Consider the following 23,543-nt stretch of genomic DNA (forward strand, 5'->3'; position numbering starts at 1 on the left):
CTCTTTCACCATGGGTACGATTTTAGTCTATTCAACATTATCTGTACCCTTTTATTTCCTCGTAAGTGTATTACTTTTGTTTCCTTTTTTATTGAATTTTATTTCGTAGCTTTTTCCTATGGTTTCAGTAACATCTACCGGTTTTACAATCCTTTTTCATCCGTTACTAGAAGGATTATGTCTTGTGCATACGTGTAGCCTCTTAGTAGAAAGTTTGCATCACCATTTGTGAAGAGAATCTTGTGAGTAAGTGAATCAATGTGTTGCTAACGACGTGTTTTTGTTTTCCAGAGCGCCGGCAGCGAGCGATGGCGGCCGATGGCCATCTCGAACCCGTCGACGCGTCTTCGCGCGGCCAGGGCGATGCCTGCCTGGGTGGTAAGTTCACTCCCCTCCCCACGCCAGCGTAGCGACCTAGTCTGCACGTGACTCCGACATCTACGTGGCACGGCGTATTTCAGAGTTATCTCGAAATACCAGAGGCACTTTATCCTTAAAGCACGTGCTAAGGTAGTCTCTCAATCAGGAGCCCCACAGCCGTACTGGTGAAGTTATCCAGGGAAAATTAACCGTTATTAGTTCTGAATTGGAAATATTAATACGGCTTAGGACTGTATGCGCATTACTAAGATAAAAATTTTAATGCGGTATAAATAATATACCACTAACCTAAAATTGTCTCTTTTCTGTTTTAAAAATATTTTATAGTAATTTTTCGTTCTTGAATCACGTTTGATGTGTTACAAATCGGTACATGAGATTCATTTTGATGTTCTGTTCCATTCTCGTTTGCTGTGAATTATGAACTAATGCAAATACATAATTGGTTTGTCTGAAATAGAAACGTGCGAACACTACCCACTCTTCACAATCATTAACAGCTTTGCATATTGTGCAACATTCCCGTCATAATTTGGGACACAATGTAAACACTATGAAATTGAAACAACAAAGTAATGTATTCCTGATTATATTTGCTAAATAAAAGTCGCCTAGTCATTTGAGTGGTTATAGGAAAAATATTTCACAAACAGAAGTCGATTGCACAATTACTTAATTTTTATTGAAAATTAAAAAAAAAAAGCACCGTGGAATGTAACTGCAATGTTACTCTTGAGAAACAAATATGCAGAAAATTACTGAAGCTAATTATGTGGGTCTTTGGCTGACATCTTTAGGTAGACTGAAAGAAGAACGAAATCATGGTCGTCTGCACTACCCGCATTTTCAAATTAGTAAGAGAAATCATCCCATGAACTCCGCACCCAAGATAAAGAAAGAACCAGTTAAATGCAAGATGCTCGGAGTATGGGCTCTGAAATATGAAACTAATGCCTCATGCTACTTGAAAAAACCGATAGTTACATCTTAGAACGGTACAGTCAGCACAGGAGAATAGCCAAGAAGCGAGTGATAAGAATTCAAAGTTCTTTGTCTCAGCCCAGTCTCCGTTGGAGGGGCGACATCTTACTTGTAGCCGAAATAACGATTGCGAATGTGCGATAGAGGGGAACGCTGTAGTAATTTCCTTGACACCGTGAACAAATAAGCATAAATAATTTATTACATGGTACTAAGTTTGAACCGCCTTTTACTATTGGAAGACGTAATACACACTGTGACTAAAGGGGAAGGGGAGGGAGACAATGTACAGGGTTGGGCAGACAGAAATGCTGTCGAGATAGTTTGAAATTTCTCACGTTTCAAGATAACGTAAAGACGGATTGCTTGTTGATATTCGTGTTGGGTAGATACTTGTCGCTTTTCAAATGAGCGCTTGGGGCTGAGGAACCCCTGCAGATGCGCTCGACGTATTAACACTAGGAAACCGGCACTTAAGAATTCAGCGAACAGGCCCTGGGAATCTACCCAAACTAATACCCAGAACTGATAAAAACTTTGCAACCGCTACTAGAGAGTAAAAGCGCGTTGTCCCCGAATCCGCTTCCTTGCGTGGGAATCTTTCATCTAACTCTTAACAGTTTGTACTGACCAACTTTTTAATGAAATAGATGTAAATGAACCGATGCAGGTCGCATCAGATGTGGCTCGCATGTGATTCGGTGAGCCCTTGTAGTGAAAAGACACAATTTTCGTCCGACAGTTATACAGTATGTGGATTTGTTGCATATTTTATTGCCCTGTCGTTTGCCTTCGATACAGAGTGTACTGTTATTCGCGTGTGGCTTCACAAATGATCGATAACTTGTGTGCCATATCTCATGCGACATGGTGTATACTGCTAATGTACACGGCCCAGTCACATTGACCTGACCACCTGTCAAAAGTCTCAATAATTATCCTTTGCAGGGCAATACGTGCAGGAAGAGAGTCTGTGAGGTTCTAGAAGGAGTATAGAAGATTCCAGTACCGTGATCTGCTGCGTTAGGTTTCTCGGTTGAGGATCCATGGCCCGATCGTAGTTGTTCCATAAAATCTCGATTGGTTTTCAATCCGGAAATTCAAGTGGTCGGGGGAGTACGTAAACTCCACCTAGTGCTCTTAGAACTACGCACGTACACTTCGAGGTGTGTGACCCGTTGCATTGTCCTGCTGGTAGATGTCATCCTACCGAGGGAAAAAACAACTGTGTGTAGGGGCGGACGTGATTCCCAAGGATAGATGCTTACTTGTTTTGATCCATTGTGCCTTCCACAGTAGCGACATCGCCAATAGAATGCCACAAAAACACATCTTCGCTGTGTCTTTTCAGACTTTTCACGCCATAGAGGCCAACGTCCATTGTCCGATGGAACGTAAAACGTGGTTCATGTGTAAAGGCCAGTTACGATAATGGCGTAGAAATGCCGGCCGTCGTCGCAGATGAATAGCAGTCAGCATGGGCGCATGAACCAGTCACCTGCTGCGGAGGACCACACGCAGAAATGTTCGCTTGTTGGTAGCCCCTTGATTCATCTGGGCGGTCAGTTTCTCGACAGTTACACGTCTATTCGGCCGTACTCATCTCCGCAGCCGTCGTTGATCCCAATTTTCTATGGTGTACCACAGTTGCTTCGTCGCCGGTTTTGGATAGCACCATCTTGCAATGCTTGGTGTACTTTAATCACTGTGGCACACTAACAGTTTACAAGCTTAGCCGTTTTGAAATGCTTCACTATTGGCCCGAAGGCCAATAATCATGGATTTCGTAAGTCAGATATATCGCTGCGTTTCCGCATTACTACGACTACACTTCGAAACATTCATGGTGGTGTCTGTTTGTTCTATATCGTGTCTCCCTATCACTTTCGCGCAACGACACTCTGAGCGTGTTTTTTAGGGAATTGACTAGTTTGAACCTGGGACCTGTTGCTGGTAAGGAGACGCCAGACCACACATGACATGTAGAATCCAGAAGAGTTCAGTGAGACTAGCGATGATTTAACCAAATACTAAATGATCTCAGCGTCAGCTCCACTGCACTCCCTGTAAAAGAATCTTAATACTAACTTAATTTAGTGGAAAGGGTTCAAGGCTTTCCTATTTTTAGTTGTCTGGTAAAATAACGTCGAAAAAGCAGTTAAGTTTACCATTGGAAATTTTATTCTACTCTCAAAACATCGTTTATAAATTGCACTATTGATAAAAGGAAACGTTTTAATACAGGATGGTATAAACCAACTGCGTTCATCAAAAATGTGAACGAATATTCCCTGAATGGGTTTCCAAGTTCTACAATCGATCGAAGGATGACCTATGCCATATCACATCTATAATCAAGGTTTAATTTAAGTTTCACAAAAGCGAAAACTATCAAAAGGGTCTACAGTGACCCTCAATTATATTTAATTACTTATCTAACTTGTCGTAAATTACAGTGGTTGATGTTGCATCTCAATAACTATTTAAAAGAAAAATGATCGCGTTTCAGATCTGTTCTTCAAGTGGCAAATGTGAACACCATGAGTTTTAATTAACGATCGACACTAGTATTACGCAAAAAGGGGGTGTAACAGATGAGACTTCTGCAGTTCTGAGTGAAGCCTTATGCGCTCAAAAATGCGGCATCGCGGGTGTCATTATTTTGTCGGTGTTTAGGCAGCGTCAGGGCAGCGGCGGGCAGCACAGCTCCGCTCACCTCGCCATCTCGGAAGCAACTCTCCTAACTTCTCCTTACTACAATTTACCGAAGCTGGTTTAAAAAAACTAATTGGCTGTGTTTTCATCTGACCAATCAGGGTCTCAATGTTAACCTTAAGCTCCGCCTACAAAAATTCTATCTATCCAATGAGAAACGTTATACTTTTCGTGGTGGAGCAATGTTTTTAAAGTTTGCAACGTAACAGAGATGCGAAAAACTCTCACGCTGAAACCTGCAGCTGGTGTGGTCCTTTTAGCGTTATCATAAGATCTATACTGTTCTTCTGGAGGGCTCTATCTTTTAACATAGACTTGTGGGTGGTCCTAATGTAACAGACACGCAAAAAGGCTCACACTAAAACTTACGGGTGGTAATGGCCCTTTTTGTGTTATCGTAAGATCTATACTGTTTTTATGGAGGGCTCTAGCTTTTAACATGAGCTGGGGGGTGGTCCTTGACGTAACAGAGACGCGAAAAAGTCTCACACTAAAACGTGCGGGTGGTAGTCTTAGAGGAAGGCTGGCGACGTGGGTGTCCAGTCCGTCCCTTATCGTAGGGCCTTCTAGCTTAACATGGTTCTGCTCTCAGCTTCTGTTCTCGTTTCTCCCCTTGGAACTGCGTCGGTCTCACGGTGGGAAGGTACGACATGCATTTAGGCATTCTTGTGTTAGTCTGTGGTATTCCATTAGCTCAGTCGTTACTCGTATTACTTTGGTTAATTTAATGTCACGATTTATTCGGAGCTATGTGACATACTACTGGATTTGCTTATCATGTCAGGGTTTCCATGGAAGGTGTTAGATTTGCCTGACACCTTACACAGTGCTTTCCACGTCCCCTCGACGAGCTACATATATCGTCCACTGCTTCTTCCGCCACCTGCTCTTTGAGTGGTTATTGTACGTTGACGTGGACCATAAGCAGTGGTTGGTCAAGTTAATGTGACTGGCCAATCATACAGGAAATAAATGGTATAAATATACAGCCTACGACAGACAATGTTTTCTTTTGCAAAATATTTAGAAGCTGGGGTCCCGCACACAAACAAGATTATGACTGCTGTATGATCTTCACACTAGCCCACAAGGCAGTTTAAAACGAGTTAGCCTCGATCTGCAGAGAAAATGAAGACGCCTCTGGGATTCAAATTAATTTCCTGCATAATCTACATAGTATGTACTAAAACATTCTAAGCTGTTTTAAACAAACCAGCACTAGTGTTGTGCTTAGGAGAAAATACATGAACAGATCCTGTAACGTCAGAGAGAAAATGCTGAAACCATGAGATCAATGTGACACAGGGGTTGGCTGCGGTGATTTTTTATCATGTAACCGGTGCTGTCGGTTTGGCCGCGCATGGAGAGTAAATACGTGATGTCTGTACACGACCGAGATTGGGACTTTCTCCTCAAAGTAATGAACAGGAAGACTGTGATTAGCTGTGAGGAGGTTCGCAGCAAGAGAAAAGCGCGTTCGTGTCGATAGCATCTGGCAGTGGTTGTCACGTCAGATGCAAGCTCACAGAATGGGGCTGGAGCGAGGGATGGGTTTGGGACTGCTGTGTTCTGGACTTTCCTGACCTTGGACTTCCTGCACTTCGGTGAGCTTGCAAGCCTAAAAAAGTAGAGCCTTTGCCAACTACTAGGAGGAGCAGAGAGCAAGTACTAACATAGAGAACTGACCACATATTTTGCTGACGGAGGTTCCAACTGTTGACAGTCATCACTGAATCCTCGTGGCCATGCAAGTAAGAGGAAGAAGCTGCTTGATCTTAACGGATTTTTAACAGTTACCACTATTTTGAGCAAGTTATCTCCTTTTCTCGGAATTATCACAACCGAAATCCGATTTAGGATTTCAATTCCTCAGTACTTCAATAATAAGTTTACGGTCCCCATCCTCTTGGAATTTTTAGCAAGGATTTACTTTGAGCCGGCCGGAGTGGCCGTGCGGTTCTAGGCGCTACAGTCTGGAACCGGACGACCACTACGGTCGCTGGTTCGAATCCTGTGTCGGGCATGGATGTGTGCGATGTCCTTAGGTTAGTTAGGTTGAGTCGCATAGTGCTCAGAGCCATTTGAACCATTTTCTTTGCAATCGAAATTTAGGCAATCTGAAATAAAATTAACAGCTCCAATACGATTTCACCGGCGCGTTGGTCTGTAGGAAAGGGTATATAATCGCTAATTAGACGGGTGTATTTTAAATTGTTAAGTTTCGCTCTATTTGTTACACTCCTTGTTTGGGTGCACACATGTGCGTCCCTATATGTGCCGAGTCTGGGAAGGGCCGTTGTGTTACACGATTTTGCAACACAATACTGTCAACAAAGTTTATTTTTTACTGTTAACAAAGCTCGGCAAAAATTCTATTTGTTGTTATAAGTTCGCACCAAGCGACATAAGCCGCCAAGGAGAAAGCCAGTACGTCTAAAGTATGAAAGCTACTTCTTTGATTTAAGGTCGCGTAACGAGATGTCGGCAATCAGAGGGAGGGGGGGGGGGGGCAGAGTACCAGGAGAGTGGCAGACATCAGTCGTAGTTGTAGTTCAGGCTGTAGTATTGGTGCCTACAAAGGGTTGCATTCCAGAAGAGTGGAATTCCAATTTCCGTCCCGCCAACTAGTCTTATATTTCCCGTGATTTTTCTAAATGGACTGCGTTGGATGCCGGTTAAGCTGTTATGACAACTCTAATGACTTCGTTGTCGACGGATGTTAAACCGAAGTTCCCTTTCTTCGAGATAAGCGTGCTCTAATGACTCTGGTCACAAAATTGCAAGTTATATAAGATATTTTAATATAATAAGAGCCAAAACAAACGTACGAGTGATTCTACGACTGGTTCTCCGAGATATTGCTCGGCCCCCACGTAAAGGCGGTTACGATGACTGGAATCGACAATGTGTGTTAAGAATCGAGGCTAAGACGCAGGAGCTGCTGCAGGGCGAACAGCCAATTCATCCTGCTCCGTCTAGAATGCGTAGTGTAGACGGAATAGTATTACATGGACATTTGGAGCTGACACAAGAGACTGGACATATGCTAACTGCTGCCCAGAGACTTTCACAGTGAGACGTCGAGTACTGGAATTGTGTTACGTGGTCAGACGAATCTCAGTTCAGGGTTTCATTTGTCTTGAAAGCTTTCTGAGTGGATTCCTTCTTAGCAGTAATGCCCTCGCAGAAGCTGTGTAATGTTCTACGACATTTCAATTATACATATTACAGATGTGACACATACTTTACATGACTATAATCACATCGAGGTGTTGAACTACTCTACTTACCCCTTATCTTAATGCAGACCGTAAAATTAGCAGCTCTGTTATTGTCACTGTGTACAATTGATTAACGAAATACAGTATTTCACATGTCTGCGCTTCCAGACTACATCAGGAAAATTTATTACATGTGGATATCACTCTTCTTGACAATGGAGAAGAAAGGAAAAAGTTTATCTTGGTGCAAATAAATGCTAAACTTTTTGAGCTGTCACATCTCAATAAGTTGGTTTCTTCGAGCGACGTGGCGTGTCTTTACTCTTTTGATGCTTCGAGTGTATTGTAAAACAAAAATAGAGTGTTCGAAGATACGGAAGTATCTGTTTCAATTTGAAATAGGAGGTCGCCTTTGGTTACTGTTATTACCATAATTATGTTTTCCATATTAATGATGTTCAACCATCAGAAAACACCTAGCAGGAGAGTAGGAGAAACAGGAGAAATCATCCATTCATGTGGGACTCGATAGTACTTTGGTCTAATCTCAACAACTTGCTGGCACACCACTTAAAAATTCGTGTACCCTATTTAGTCGCAGTAGTTGGTTGACACAGGAGATAAAGTCGTGGCGGGCCACATGGAGCCAGTCTGAAGTTGATGGCTCAAAGAAATGTCTTCAGGGCCCTGGAGAACCTTTCCTATAGCCCACATCTTGCCTGACGCGACTTCATCTTCTTTCTGTAAGTGAAACTCCACTGATACAGTTGCTGACATTTCAGTGCAGCCGTTGAGCGACACTTTCCCAGTAAACTGTCGGAAAACACATGAAAAAATCGGTCTAACGATATTTTAAAACGGTCGAAAGACGTAGACACTGAGTTAGTCCACATCACGCTTTAGATTTGTGAATGTACGCTGTTGAGATAATTTTATTTTCTGCGCTTTTCAGACGAGTTCAGTAATTAAGCACAGAGATTTAAAACGAAGCTTTATCGCAGTGCAGTTGCCTGTGACAGTATTAATTTATTGCTTTTGACGCTTGGGTTTAATCTCGGTGGAAGAGCCGCTTGCGTTTTGCGTCTCTGTGTATTGTTTTCCCCTCAAATATGTTTTTATTTGGGTTTTTTAGACGTGCGTATTTTAATTTCATGTTTCATGTTATCTGAAATACGCATTTGGACGTTTAAAGTTGTGTATTTCCGTGCCACTACATTGCAATGAAACAATAATTATTTCACTTCACTGTATATAGCTGACCACAAAAAAAAAAAAAAAAAAAAAAAAACGCTGACGCACATTGTTTTTTAAAGTATTTTCGTAAGCTTTTTGTTTCTCCGACGTAGTTCGATAACATTAAAAAGAAAGATAGTATCATTACATCACTATGGGTATGAAACGAAAACAGAAATTAAGTAGTGAGATTACACTTAGATGTAATACTTCCAATATATTGTCGAAGCAATTTTTTTCTGCAGTTCAGTATCGGTGAGTGAACTAACTAATCTCATCGCTTTGTACTAATGGTGTGCCTAATTTCTAGAGTATTCTTGATCTGCAGTCTCGAAACATGTTTTGCTAAAGCTCCTCATATTGCAGTTGGATAACAGTATTTTAAACATGGAAAACTGAACAACAATCAGTGTTTTTGGAACATCCGTGACATTCACCAGCGTGACACTGTTTCATGCATTTGTTTACAGTTCTTCGCATCGTTGTCGGTCGCTCCGGGTTTTATTACTGGCAGTTTGTGTTACATGTTGTACACATGTTGTAGGGACTTTAACTGCACCATATGAGTGCACTTACGAATCAGCTGAACACATCAGATATAACATTAAAACAGCTCTGTCCATGAGCATGGAACAAGATCAAGACTGAGCTTACAAGAAAGAATGAACATTGAACATAAAACGTTTTCACCAACAAGTAAAACTGTGCAATGAATTGTCCGTGGAGAATAAAGAGTATAATAAACAAAAATATTTAAAAAGGTACTTAAAAATTGCCTGTTAAGCAATGCATTACTTACAATGAAGGATTATATAGGTAATACGGAGTAGGTGTATGGTAAAAATGTAACCCAAATAAATAATAATAACGGTAATGAATCATGAATTATTTCACGTAAGACTTCCACACAGTTTTTTCTGGAATAACTTGCTCCAATCAACGTCCGGCCACCCGGTTTTAGGTTTTTCATGGTTTCCCTGAATTACTTCAGGCAAATGCCGGGATGATTCTACTGCGATGCCACGGCCAACTACCTGCCCCGTACTTGACAAACTATACCTGTAGGTCTGTAAATGTCTGTGCATATGAATTCCGTAACTTTTGTCAATCTGTATATTGAGCAAGCAGTAAAGGAAACAAAAGAAAAATTTGGAGTAGGTATTAAAATTCATGGAGACGAAGTAAAAACTTTGAGGTTCGCCGATGACATTGTAATTCTGTCAGAGACGGCAAAGGACTTGGAAGAGCAGTTGAACGGAATGGACAGTGTCTTGAAAGGAGGATATAAGATGAACATTAACAAAAGCAAAACGAGGATAATGGAATGTAGTCAAATTAAATCGGGTGATGCTGAGGGAATTAGATTAGGAAATGAGACACTTAAAGTAGTAAAGGAGTTTTGCTATTTAGGAAGTAAAATAACTGATGATGGTCGAAGTAGAGAGGATATAAAATGTAGACTGGCAATGGCAAGGAAAGCGTTTCTGAAGAAGAGAAATTTGTTAACATCGAATATAGATTTATGTATCAGGAAGTCGTTTCTGAAAGTATTTGTTTGGAGTGTAGCCATGTATGGAAGTGAAACATGGACGATAACTAGTTTGGACAAGAAGAGAATAGAAGCTTTCGAAATGTGGTGCTACAGAAGAATGCTGAAGATAAGGTGGATAGATCACGTAACTAATGAGGAGGTATTGAATAGGATTATGGAGAAGAGGAGTTTGTGGCACAACTTGACTAGAAGAAGGGATCGGTTGGTAGGACATGTTTTGAGGCACCAAGGGATCACAAATTTAGCATTGGAGGGCAGCGTGGAGGGTAAAAATCGTAGAGGGAGACCGAGAGATGAGTACACTAAGCAGATTCAGAAGGATGTAGGTTGCAGTAGGTACTGGGAGATGAAGCAGCTTGCACAGGATAGAGTAGCATGGAGAGCTGCATCAAACCAGTCTCAGGACTGAAGACAACAACAACAACAACAACTTTTGTTGTTCTTAAACCTTAATATTGTCCTTGAAAATTTGACCTACGGATGAATAAAACTACTACTACTACTACTACTACTACTACTAACACTAATACTCATACAACAACAACAACAACAACAGTTACTACAACTACAGCATTATGCAGCAGTACAGGTACCTATACCTATACCTGCTTCTCTTGGTGTTGTTGTTGTAGTTGTTTTTTCTGTTCAGATTGGTTTGTTTCAATCCTCCATGTTACCCTATGCTGTGCAAGCCTCTTCAGCTCCAAGTAGCTACTGCTACTTACATCCGCCTGAATCTACTTACTAATACCTCACAATTTGTACCCCACACAGTTCCCTCCAATACTACATTGATGATCCCTTGATGTCTCAAAATATGTCCTATCAACAGATTACTTCTTATAATCTGGTTGTAGCATAAATTTCTTTTCTCCCCAGTTCTATTCTTCTGTAGCACCACATTTCAAAAGTTTCTATTCTCTTCTTGTCTAAACTGTTTATCAACCATGTTTCACTTAGATACAAGGCTACACACAAATAATTGCAGAAAAGACTTCCTGGCACTTAAGTCTGTATGGGATATTATTAAATTTATCTTCTTCAGAAACGCTTTCCTTGCCATCGCCGGTCTATATTTTACATCTTCTCTACTTCGGCCATCATCAGCTATTTTGTTGCCCAAATCGTCTACTAGCTTAAGTGTCTCGTTTCCTAATCTAATTCCTTCAGCATCACCTGATTTAATTCAAGTGCATTCCATTATCCTTGTTTAGATTTTGTTGATGTTTACTTTACATCCTCCTTTCAAGACACTGTCCATTCCTTTCAGCGGCTAAGTTCTTTGCTGTCTCTGACAAAATTACAATGTCATTGGCAAGTCTCAAGGCTTTTGTTTCTTCTCCTTGAACTTTAATTCGTGCTCCTTTACTGCTTGCTCAATGTACAGACTAAATGACATCGGCGAATAGGCTACAAAGCTCGCTCTGTTCTCAACCACTACTCCCTTTCACGCCCCTCTATTCTTATAACCACCGTCTGGTTTCTGTTTAAGTTGCAAATAACCTTTCAATCCCTGTATTGCGTCCCTGCTACCTCTAGAATTTCGCAGGAAGTATTCCTGTCAACGTTTTCAGAAACCTTATCTAACTATGAAAAGGCTGTAAACATAAGTTTTCCTTTCCTTAACCTATCTTATACTGTACGTCGTAGGGTCAGTATTGCCTCATGCACCATAATATAGAGGATGGCAGTGAGTACATTTCATTGTGACATTTACTAAAGGTTCTTTCTGTTCCATTTATGGGTGGCGCCTGGTTACTGGCATACTGTAGAGAAATATGGCGTACGGCTATAACCAGCCAAATCAAAGACATAAAAAATTAATGGTTTTTGCTTTGAATATCTACCCCAGCCTGCACGTTTTTCTGTCCTTGCACCAAGTGAATGCCATGTGTTTAGCCCCTCAAGGACGCACCAGTTACCAAGAAGTTTCAGGGAGAAAAAGTGAAAAAAGTGGCATAATGCTGGTCAACACAACCTCTCCGCTGATTTTCGTTAGGTGAAATCTGATAATTAGCTAATGTTAACACACTTGCAATGAATGCACCTGAGTTTATAAAAGTGATACCATTCTTTTATCCCCGTTGAACATGTTTAATGCATATAAAGGTTACGAACGAATTATGTGTTTCGAAATCTGTGAAAATTTACTGGTGTAGAATGAAACGATTCGGTAGAATATTCTAGGATTTGACTTTTTTTAAATTTATTAATGGCTTTTGAGCATCTCAAGTACAGCCAGCCTCCGAATGATTACGTTACATTTAAGTCTGTAACAGAATGAAACCGTTAAACAACAACAATTAATAATTACATTTGTTTAACCTGAAATTAAATTGATAATGTAAGAAAATTAAAATACTTTAATTAATATAAATGGAGTGTTTATAATCATACTTAATATAGTAAAAGAGCGCATTTTCTGTTTTCTTATTTGTCATTCTGATTTACAAAGTTTTAGGTCACTAAAAGAGTTTGAATATTCGTGGTAATGTAACGCCAGAGGGCATCACATGCTGGAATAGTATCGTGGTTTCCTGTTGTCTACTGTCACAGCCGAAGCAAATGCGAGTAACATCTTCCTGATTGCCGCGTTCACGTAGAGGAAGTTCGACCATGCTGAGTCGGTAGAGATGCTGCCGAAATCTCATGTGATTTAATCGAAGATACGCCAGTATCACACTGTTTGCCTCTTTCAACAGTATTTTTCTATAATTACCGAATTTATAACAAATCAGAATGCTTAGCAGCTTTGAAGATTAAATTTTAACGTCCCGGTGACGGCGAAGTCGTTTAAAAACGGATGACAAATTCGGATGTGAAGAAAGTCGACGGCAGCATTTTCAGAGGGTCCATCCCAGCATCTGCCTTTAACTGCTGAAAAATGTGGGTGGTCGGACGGAACAATAAACCCCGATCCTCCCGAATGTGACTCCAGTCAGAGCTTTGAAAATGCTCTATGTTTAATACTTAGAGTTGCAAACTGTCACGTGTCAATGACGAACTTAGGTGGTTTAATTAAAACGTACAGATGCGACAAACTTGTTGTCGATGACTTGATTTGCTTTCTTATACTTTCATTAGGTCAATGCGGAGTCCAGTAATTCAGTTATCGCTGGGTACGTGAAGGGGGCAAGAGACTGACGGTGGCCGCTGCCAAAGAGAGGGAGAGAGGGAGAGAGAGAGAGAGAGAGAGAGAGAGAGAGAGAGAGAGAGAGAGACAGACAGACAGACAGACAGAGAGAGGAGGGAGAGAGGCGACTCGGCGAAGACCACCGATTAATTGTTTGACGTGAAAGATTTCACGAATACGCCGAGGATTCCGTTTCCTATTGGATACTCTAATAGGAAGCACTCCGTACTTCTGTGTAATAAGTTATTTATGTGCAGTGCATGTTTTCGAAGTTGTTACACTGACGCCCAGCACTGTATAATGCCTTTGATAAAGGATCGCCTGAACAACCGCTAGAACCCGTAGGCAAAAGAATTTATTGTCTCGAAGTACCACAGTATTTGATGTAATTGTAAACACAGTATCACGAACAGACCGCATCGTTATGGCCGGCCGCGGTGGTCTAGCGGTTAATGCGCTCGGTCCGGAACCGCGCGACTACTGTGGTCGCAGGTTCGAATCCTGCCTCGGGCATGGATGTATGTGATGTTCTTAGGTTAGTTAGGTTTAAGTAGTTCTAAGTTCTAGGGGACTGATGACCACAGTAGTGAAGTCCCATAGTGCTCAGAGCCATTTGAACCATTTTTGAACCGCATCGTTATGAAGCACTAATCTGTGCAACAGACGTTTCGACTGCCTGTGCAGCGGTGCTCTTCAAGCGACTGAACTGATGGATTCTGACAAAGGTCTTCCCTACACAAGGTGATTCGGCTGCCCCTGCCGATGTCGTTTTATGCTACCACCAATGTTATATCTAGCCTTCATAAATCGTACTCCAAATAATAGAGACAAGAAAAGATCGATTGCCGGAAATGGTGCATGCAGACGAAAATTTTTGTACAGTAGTAGGAGGGAGTGCCACGAACAATGTACTAGGAATGCTGACTGGTGAGAGATGGGTGTGAGGATGGAGGTGCGTTTGATGGTCACTTTCCTATGTTTTCCTTGAATAACTCGAAAACCGCGACCTCCAGGGAAAACGTACAGTACAAAATTTAACTACATTACTTTTTTTTTTACAAAAGCGTCGTGATCGTTTTTTCTGTAGGTCTAACAGTAACACTTTGCGCGTAGCGAGCGAGAGGCCTCAAACTCTCGTGCACGGTTTCTGAATGCCAGATATAACACTGCAGGCTGGATAAGACTACATCATAGTTGCAGTTGTGTACACCGTCTTACTGTGGCTGTCAGGTGACTACCGGCGTCACATTCTGATATCACAGTGGACAGTTACAAGTCAAGATGTCTGCCAGTCACCTGCTAGAGTAGTACAGGCAATAGCCTGGCATGCAGCCAGTTCTCAATAGACGTCCTGAAACTGTCGAGTGCCAGGCCATAACGCGATGTCGGTAATTACCAGACAGCCGAAATACGACAGGATGTGTAGGGAGGAGCACCTCCAGAATCGAGCAGTTTGTTTGCTCTGAAGAGGACCGCTGCAAAGAAGGCCGAAACGTCTGTTCTATAGTTTTTTGGTGGTTTTATAATGACGCGACGTAACACTTAAGAGTGTTTTATTTAAATTGATACTGATATTGGAAGCATACTAACATAATACAGAATTGCGAAGTTGGAGAATTCCGCTATAAAATTTGAAATTTAAGAAACATACGGACGTGTATGTGACTGGGACGCCCCACAGTGGCACCTGTGTGGGGAGGGCGGGTGGTCGGCTGCAGAGGCGGCGGTTCTTCAGGAAATAGCTACCGCCGACTTGGCGCCGGCTCAAACAGTCTGCGCCTAATTTTAGGCGGGCAGTGCTCGCACTGTGCTGCGCTGCGCTGCGGGGCGCTGCGGCTTGTACACTGCCGGCAGCGTTAAGCGCGTTTCTGTCTGACTTCTGAGCGGCCGACCGGTGGGAACCTCACGTGCTGCTGCCATGGTACCTGCAAGTAGGAGATGCAATTGAAACATGTGCTGTACGAAATGCAAGGGTGACGACGCAAATTTGTTGCTTTAGGCGTGGAAACTTAGAGGTAAACTAGACCAGTGCTTCCACCCTGCGGGGCGTGAGAGTTTATAGGGTGGGTGCGAGGAGAAAGGGGGGGGGGGGGGAGGCGTAGACATCTCAGAAGAAAGCAGATAAATGTGGTCAGAAAAATCAAAAATTTTATATTCTTGTTACAGTTGGAAAATTGGAAATTTGTGGTAAGGTCTTATGGGACCAAACTGCTGCGGTCATCAGTCCCTAAGCTTACACGCTATTTAATCTAACTCAAACTAACTTACGTTAAGGACAACACACACACATCTATGCCCGAGGGAGGGGGGAGCCACGCGGGCCGTAACAAGACGCCCTAGAACGCGCGGCCATCCCGCGCGACTATTATACTTAACGAGTGGATTTTTTATAGAGTTGGCAGCAACAGCTCTGCCTTGCACGACAACTAGTTATTGCTGCACAACAGATATTTTAGTCTTTAACAAGAAAAATCGGCAAACAGCCCCCAAACTGGAGAAGTTATTTTATTTTCACAACCAGTTTCGACAATTTAATATGCCATCTTCAGGCCCCATGTGCACCTCATGTAATCGTATAGACACTCAAATGTATCAATATTGGAATACTGGCGCCAACAGTTTCTTGACGTCGTGAATTCGTATTTCAGATGTTCCCTTTGAAGGCTGTCGTCAAGTCTTCAAAGGAAGCACTTGAAATACGAATTCACAACATCCTGAAACTGATGGCTTCAGTATGTGAATATCGATACGTTCGAGTGTACATACATGGGGTGCATGTGGGGCCTGAATGGCATATTGAACTGCCGAAACTAGTTGTGAAAATACAATTTCTCAAATTTCACGGCTGCTTGGCGATTTTCCTTGTTAAATATTTGACCAGCCGTCGTTCCACGTCTACAGTGGATCGACAGTGAGTCTCTAGTCTGTGTTTTGCATCTTAACTCAGTATTACTCCTGTTCTCCTCCGGAGACGTAAATAGTATATTTAATGGTTTGCACGTTGAGTGATAATTTCTACTAAAAGAGTGAATTGTGTGTCATACACTGAGCAGACAAAAGTCTTGGGAAACCTCCGAATATCGTGCCGGACTTCCTTTTGCCCGGCATAGTACAGCAACTCGAGGTGTCATGGAATCAACAAGTCGTTAGACGTACCCTGCATAAATATTAACCCCTGCTGCCTTTATAGCCGTCCATAATTACGGAAGTATTACCGGTGCAGGAATCTGTGCACGAACTGACATGTCGATTATGTCTCATAAATGTTCGATGGACTAAGACACATTCACTTGTGGACCAGTAGTCAATGAAAGAATGTCCTTACTGTCTTAGAACACTTTCCGCACCAACACAATCTGTTGGAACTTCTTGTTGAGCAGAGATATCCTGCAATGTCAAGTGCAATAACAACTACTGCTTGGTTATCGGGATGGGGCCGTACCGAAGGGATGGTGTGATAACCTCCCCCCTTCCCTCTCCAGGCAAAGGCGCAGATACATAGGGGTCATAAAAACGAGAAGAATTAACTGGGAGAAGTACGTGACTTCTGCTACCCCCCCCCCCCCCCCCCCCCCCCGGCTCGAAAAGAAGCAGCATAATAAATAAACGAGTACTAACGAAAAGAACATGTGGAAGTAGTGCACTATGCATTAGTTCACACAGTTTCCTCCTTCACAGCTAACTCATCTTTACCAATGGAGTTCTCCCTGCTACTTTGGCTACGATATTGAGAGATCACACAGGTCGACGAGCGGGCGTTGAAGCAAATATCCAATTTGTCTAAAGGATTTCGATTTTTGCGAATTCCTGTTGACCTAGGACTTGAGAGAGACTGAGCAAGACTGCTTGAAAGCATCTGATATAATTATCTGATAGAATTATACAGATGTCAAATATATCACAACATTACAACTGTCTTTAATTTCCTATCTGTTAATGACTTAAATCAAACTTTGTGTCTTATCTTGAAAAATGAACAGCTGACTTTTATGCAAAATATAGCAGGTACTGATACAACCGAGAAAGTTAACGAAACAACTGTTTTCGAGTTTCGGTTCCGGGTGAAAGAGCTACTGAAGAGCAAAGACTCGAATTCCCATTTCCATATTTTGAAGCTTTTTTAAAAGTATGGATTAAGAGATGCTTATCGAAATATGGAAGTAGTTTTGAGGATATTTATGACGATACCAGTGACTGATGCATCTAGTGAATGGAGTTTCAGTAAATTGAGGACAATATAAAAAAAAGCTACTTAAGACGAAGTGTGGATGTAAACAGACTGTGAAATTTGCCTGTCTTGTCTATGCAACACGTCGCAGCTTCTGCACATGACTTCAATGGCAGTCACTAAAGTTTCTTCGCCGAAAGCTAATAAATACGGAAAAATTATAATAATAAGCACAGTTTCTGGAGAGAATATTTTCTCAAGTCTTTATCAGATTTTTTAATTTCTCATTAATAATGTAGTATTTTAATTATTTATGAAGACCGAATGAAATCTGAATTTTATTATACGTCATAGTACAACCAATGCACAGTTTAAGTCAGAAATAGTAAGATATGTTTTTTTTTTTTTTTTGCTTTAAGTTTTTTAGCAATTTATTACAGTTTCTAATGTGTTTACTACAATGATAAGTTTAATTTGTTGTGTGCATTATTTTTCGTCAATAAGATACATTTAAATAATGTTTTAATGATACTTATTAAACCTAGTAGCAAAATAATAAAATTTGCTAAATCTTCAGAGAAAAATTTACAGAAAGATAGTTTTGCGGGGGAAGGGCGACGGAGGAGGGTAGCTTTGGCAGGGACGAAGGATCACCTCGGTACGGTTCTGTACCGTGGTAAAGTGAGCAGCCCACCTCTTATTACCCTTAACGATCCTGTAGAGGAACTCGTCCCCACCAATGGTACCGCTGAAGAAATGACAGTGCTGCATGTGAGCCATTCAGAAAATGGTTCAAATGGCTCTAAGCAGTATGGGACTTAACATCTGAGGTAATCGGTCCCCTAGACTTACAACTACTTGAAACCTAACTAACCTAAGGACATCACACACATCCGTGCCTGAGGCAAGATTCGAACCTGCGACCGCAGCAGCAGCGCGGTTCCGGACTGAATCACCTAGAACAGCTCGGCCACAACGGCGAACCATCTGAGCTATTCATTTTGGGTTTGGGTGACAGGTTTCTCGGCACCCACCCGGCGTGCACTTTCTTGAACAGCCGTTACTTAGTGGTAAGCTCATACAATAAAGATTGCGATAGCTGTGGGAAATGGCTGCTGAGATCAATAATCGCTGGGAGACGGTTCTCCATATTCCGCATCCGCACCAGCTCCACAAGGTCATTGCTGACGAATGACGATCGCCGGCGGCTGTCGTCAATACCAACACTTTTACCACTTCGGAGTACTGTCGAGCCCAGTGAAGCGCCGCGTGTTTTGCCCACGACCTCGACCCGTACATCTGACACAGGTGACGATGCGCATCGATCTGCCTTTGTTTTGTGCAATTAAGTATGTTAAGAGACGGGACCTTGCAATCAACGAGAGAAACAAAGTCGCCATTTACAGCCACTGTTGCAACGCTGCTTACTGACAACAGCCGACACTCGCCCGGCAGTCGTACGATTGTCGCGCCATATCTGTAGCTGTGCTTCCGGCTAAATACGATTACTTAAAAATATAGAGAAATTAGTTTCTGGATGACTGTCGTATGATCAGAAATGTGTACTTTTTCCTGGTAAGAATTTTCAGTGAGCTTCGTTGCCTGTTATCTTTATTATCTCATTAACTGTTAACACACAGGTATACAAACTGTAACTAAAAAACTGAGTGCGGACATTGTTCACATTATTCAGCTTCCTGAATGCTGGTGGCTTAAGACAGAGGGACTTAATGTACGTATACAGTTCGGTACAAAGTTTGGTCCACAACGGTTGCCATCATGTTTAAAATGATCGTATATCTTCTCTTTTGTGAAGCCTGCAACTATCTTTGTAGCCAAGATACATGTCGGCTTCTTTACTGCTGTACTGGAGGGCCTTGCCCCGTTTCTAGGCTATTCCGCGACACACAGGCGTTGTTTAAAAGCAACGCGTTTGAAGGCTGGCGTATTTCTGGAGTTTGGGGTGACAGGCCGCCGCCTGCCGAGGATGCCGGACGCCGGGTGTCGGCCGCTCCCCGAGCATCGGGACGCGTCGTAAACGTCACGAGACACGCCCGCTGTAAATCCGACGAGAGCTCTGCCTTCGGCTCACCCCAGAACGCGGTCGCCGGCCAGGCGCATCCGTGCTTCTCTCAAGTGCGCAGATATTGCCGCAGCAGCGGAAGGTCGGCAGTATTGCACACGTTAGCTTTTCTGGAATTAAAATTCTTTCTCAAAGTTGTATTGCACATTCTTCATACTAAACAATACTACGATACGTTAAATAACAGAAATATAAAACACGATGTCGTAAGAATATACATTCGTTGATTTTTTAAAAATATTCTTTCCATTCTTTGTCTATGATTGGTTAAATTTTTGGAGGATTGTATCGTTCATGAAATTCTGATGTGCAAAAAAATAAGTTTTGTTACAAAAAGTTTTAATTGGGTCGTCAGTGGCTATAAACCTCAGCTCGTCCGTTAGCTCACCTAATTTGTCAAAGAATCTGTCAAAGTCTTTCTTCCTGGTACGTGATGGGTTCATCTGTTATCACCCTTAAGTATTCATGTCTTTTCATAAAATCGTGGTAAGTCCGGTTTCATTTTGGTCTTATTGAATTGATGCTTTATTTTCAGTTGGCCTGCCTACTTGTACACTAGATTTAAGATGTTGTTTTCTTATCACATATTACTCGTAGATTTCTCAAAGACAGAACATGACTATCTAAACTTTTATCATGATCGTACAATACTATTTCTTTTTCATCACTGAATATTCTCAGAAAAGCTTATTGTTTCCTAAAATAGGTGTTATGGCCAACTCTTCGTTTCACCATAACGCTTTAAGTCTATCAGCTAATGTATTTCTTGGAACTGAATATTCTCACTCGCTTATCTGACTGTCACTTCAAGAAGGCTGACTTTCTCTATGGCTTCCTTCGTGTTATTTTCGTCTCATACTTGTCCATCTTTGTATGTTAAAGGAAAAATATAAAACTATAAGTATTTATGCTATCTGTCCATTACAGCCAGAAATTTCTTTGCCTGATATAACCTTAACGCACCGCTGTGGTAGTTTAACATTTCTATTGTTTTTATTTGGGCTCCATACTCCTTTGCCTACAATATCCATACTAATTCTGTTACCTTTTTACGGCTAAACCGCTAAACTGATTTTGATCAAATTTGATATGGAGATACCTTGAACCCTGAGAAAGAATACAGGCTACTTTCTAAAGTATAAAAATCAAATCACCTAGAAACGAATCCCAATAATACCTACGGATTTACCTTTTCAGTTTAAAAGTTTGTGAACTCTACTAAAAATTGCTATTGGAATGATCATAAATAAAGCCTAAGGGCAAACACTCACAGTAGCCGGTGTCCATCTGGAAAAACCGTGTTTTCGTCATGTGCAGTTTTATGTGGCGTGTGGTCAGCCTACAAAATCTTTTCGACCTTGCAAAAGAAGGCAAGACCAAAAACGTTCATAGAACTCTGTTAAGCTCGTACAATAAACAGTTGATAAGGAAGAAAAAAATTATGCAGTTTGTAATAGTTTTAACAAAGATTCGAAATGTGGGTAAATAATAGAAACATATTCGTTATGTACCTATATAACCGCATTACGTACATTCATACATACTAAAATGCATATTTACACCACTCCATAGGCAGATATTTATAAATTACTGGGTTACTTGCTCACCATCACTGAACATAATGAACAGCCGCGGGTAGCAGATAGTAGAGAATAATATCATTTGAATCTAGAGATACAAGATAACACTACTTAATTGCAAACAAAATATAACACTCCAACTTTTTTCAACAAATCCATGAACAGGTAATTCCTTGGCAATTCGAAACACCTTGTTTTGATTGAAAGTGGCATGAGTGGTCGTGTTCCTCCATACAGTAGAGGAAATCAGCGTAAAGGCACGGATGTTTGTAGTATAAATAAGGCTGTCGGATGGGACAGTTGCGCACGGTTTATATGCCATAGTATGAGATCTAGTATATTGACAAATGCATTTGATGACACTAGTACAGTATATAACAAGACTTCACGATTTAAGTGGTAGAGCTCGGAACTCAGTATAAAGGCACTCGGATCTGTGTTGTGTTAGTGTGTGCTTAGGCGCCTTTACTGCAGATAGGAAATAGATACCGTTAGTGACATTGCGTATTATGCACATAAACGATGATGGTGACAAAGCCACACGGAAAACAGTTATTGAGATGAAAAAGCAAAATTCGGTAGGTACAAGGAAAATGGACTCCCTGATCGTCAAACATCCAGGAAGTTAAACCGTTCAAGTACAGTGATTGATAATTTTGTTAGATTGGGAGCATGATATGGACAGAGCGTAAAATACGGCCTAAGAAGAGAACATATTTGAGTCATCGAAACGGTTCTTTTTGCGCAAAGCAATGCCCACAAACTGTTTTTCTTCTCAAATTGTTGCTGATTTACAGTTTTCAGTAACTGACAGATGTGTACGGCAGATTTTGTCAAATGCAAACATCTTGCATTCAAGAAACGACTGCAAGAAACCTACTCTAACACCGAAACATAAAAAAACTAGATAGGACTTTGCCGAGAAACATATGCCGTAGACTTCACAATGGAATAAAGTGATCTTCAGTGATGAGAAGAAGTTTAATTTAGTTGGGCCCGGAGGATTTCAATATTATTGGCTCGATCTGGGAACATAGCGGCTGGTAAGAACGAGCAGAAATACGGGTGTTGCAAAGGTTATGATTTAGGAAGCCTTCTGCGCTAAAAGTATTTCATGCATTACCTGAATGAACCCTACCATGAACTCTAACGTGTACACTGAGATGCTTGATGCAGAATCGATTAGTATGGAGACCTAGGGAACCAAAGTCTAATGTATCAATAAGATAATTCATCTCTCCATGTTCCTGCTACAACTAAAAAGTCGTTTGAAGGTAAAGATGTAGATGTCTCGCCCTGGCCTGCACGTAGCCCGCATGTAGGCTTTCACGGCCGGTGTTGTCTTCAGTTAAAACTTCCGAGATAAGAGGCCGTGGTGGATGTATAAAATTTCCACCTAACGTTTCGTCTCCAACTGCGGGAGACATCTTCTGAGATGGTCCGGCTACTGCCACTGAGGCTCCAGGTACTCTCGCATTTATAGAGCGCATAGAGGACACCGCCATTCGTCACGTGATGCCGACGGTATGCCTATCTTTGGAAGGCGTCATCATTCTCGATTAAGAGTAATCGATTGTTATTCCGATGGCGCAACGTCGGCATCCATATTTTGTTTAACGTTCAGGACCATGGAGCACAGTGCAGAAATGGCAACTAATAGGCAGAAGAGGAAGTTCGTCGGCGTACAGAAAGGTAGAAGTGAAACATCAGTCGCTGGCAACTCTCGAACTGCGATTAACATGTCTGGGAGAGAGTTAACAAAAGAGGAACATTCAGTTCTATCGAAAGGAGGCAACTTTGCAGTCACACCACTAAAAGTTCCTACGGAGGACATTATAGCGAATGTGGAGGCAGGAATCCGTTTGTTATCATCGCATTCCGCGGATGAAATCAGGATTGAAACAGCCAGAATATTAATGCCAAGCGAAACCACCTACCAGCAATTTGTCTGAAGTGGAAAGGAGGGCACTGAGGGAGATCAATGCGGATAAGAGCATTATTGTACTTGCAGCTGATAAAGGAAATGCTACGGTTTTGCTGAACACCGAAGATTAGTGACCTTTTGGATCCCACTACGTATAAAAAGCTTCAGAAGGATCCTACATCCAAAATTTTGAAAATACCAATCAAATGGTAAAACAATCTTCTCTTTCTTCGGATGATTAAAAACAACTCTGCAAAACTGGAACTTTATCCTTCCAGACTATCTGGACTCCCAAAAGTACATAAACCACGGGTCCCATTGAGACCGATTGTGAGTGCTATAGGATCTCCAACACAAGAGGTGGCCAGATATCTCGCCTGCTTGCTGCAACCATACATTGGCAGAACGGACAGTTACATGAAAAACTCGGCGCATTTTATTGAAAAACTGAGGGGCAGTAACGTCAGTCCAAGTGATATTCTTGTGAGCTCCGATGTAGTGTCATTGTTTACCATTGTGCCTGTAAACGAAGCTATTTCATATATAGCAGATATTTTTCCGGCTGACATAGT

At 41.6% G+C, this 23,543-nt stretch overlaps 1 protein-coding gene across 10 annotated transcripts in view; it reads left to right on the forward strand.

The window, feature by feature from the left end:
• The window catches only part of LOC126333709 (E3 ubiquitin-protein ligase lubel), a 460,123-nt gene that overhangs the window by 124,315 nt on the left and 312,265 nt on the right, over positions 1 to 23,543 (forward strand). For all 10 annotated transcript variants that reach the window (XM_049996758.1, XM_049996757.1, XM_049996764.1 and 7 more), the window contains exon 2: positions 292 to 378. In XM_049996758.1, the coding sequence (XP_049852715.1) occupies positions 292 to 378 (87 nt within the window). The remainder of the gene's footprint in view (positions 1 to 291; positions 379 to 23,543) is intronic.

This window comes from Schistocerca gregaria, chromosome 2, assembly GCF_023897955.1.
Source record: "Schistocerca gregaria isolate iqSchGreg1 chromosome 2, iqSchGreg1.2, whole genome shotgun sequence".
Lineage (NCBI taxonomy): Eukaryota > Metazoa > Arthropoda > Insecta > Orthoptera > Acrididae > Schistocerca > Schistocerca gregaria.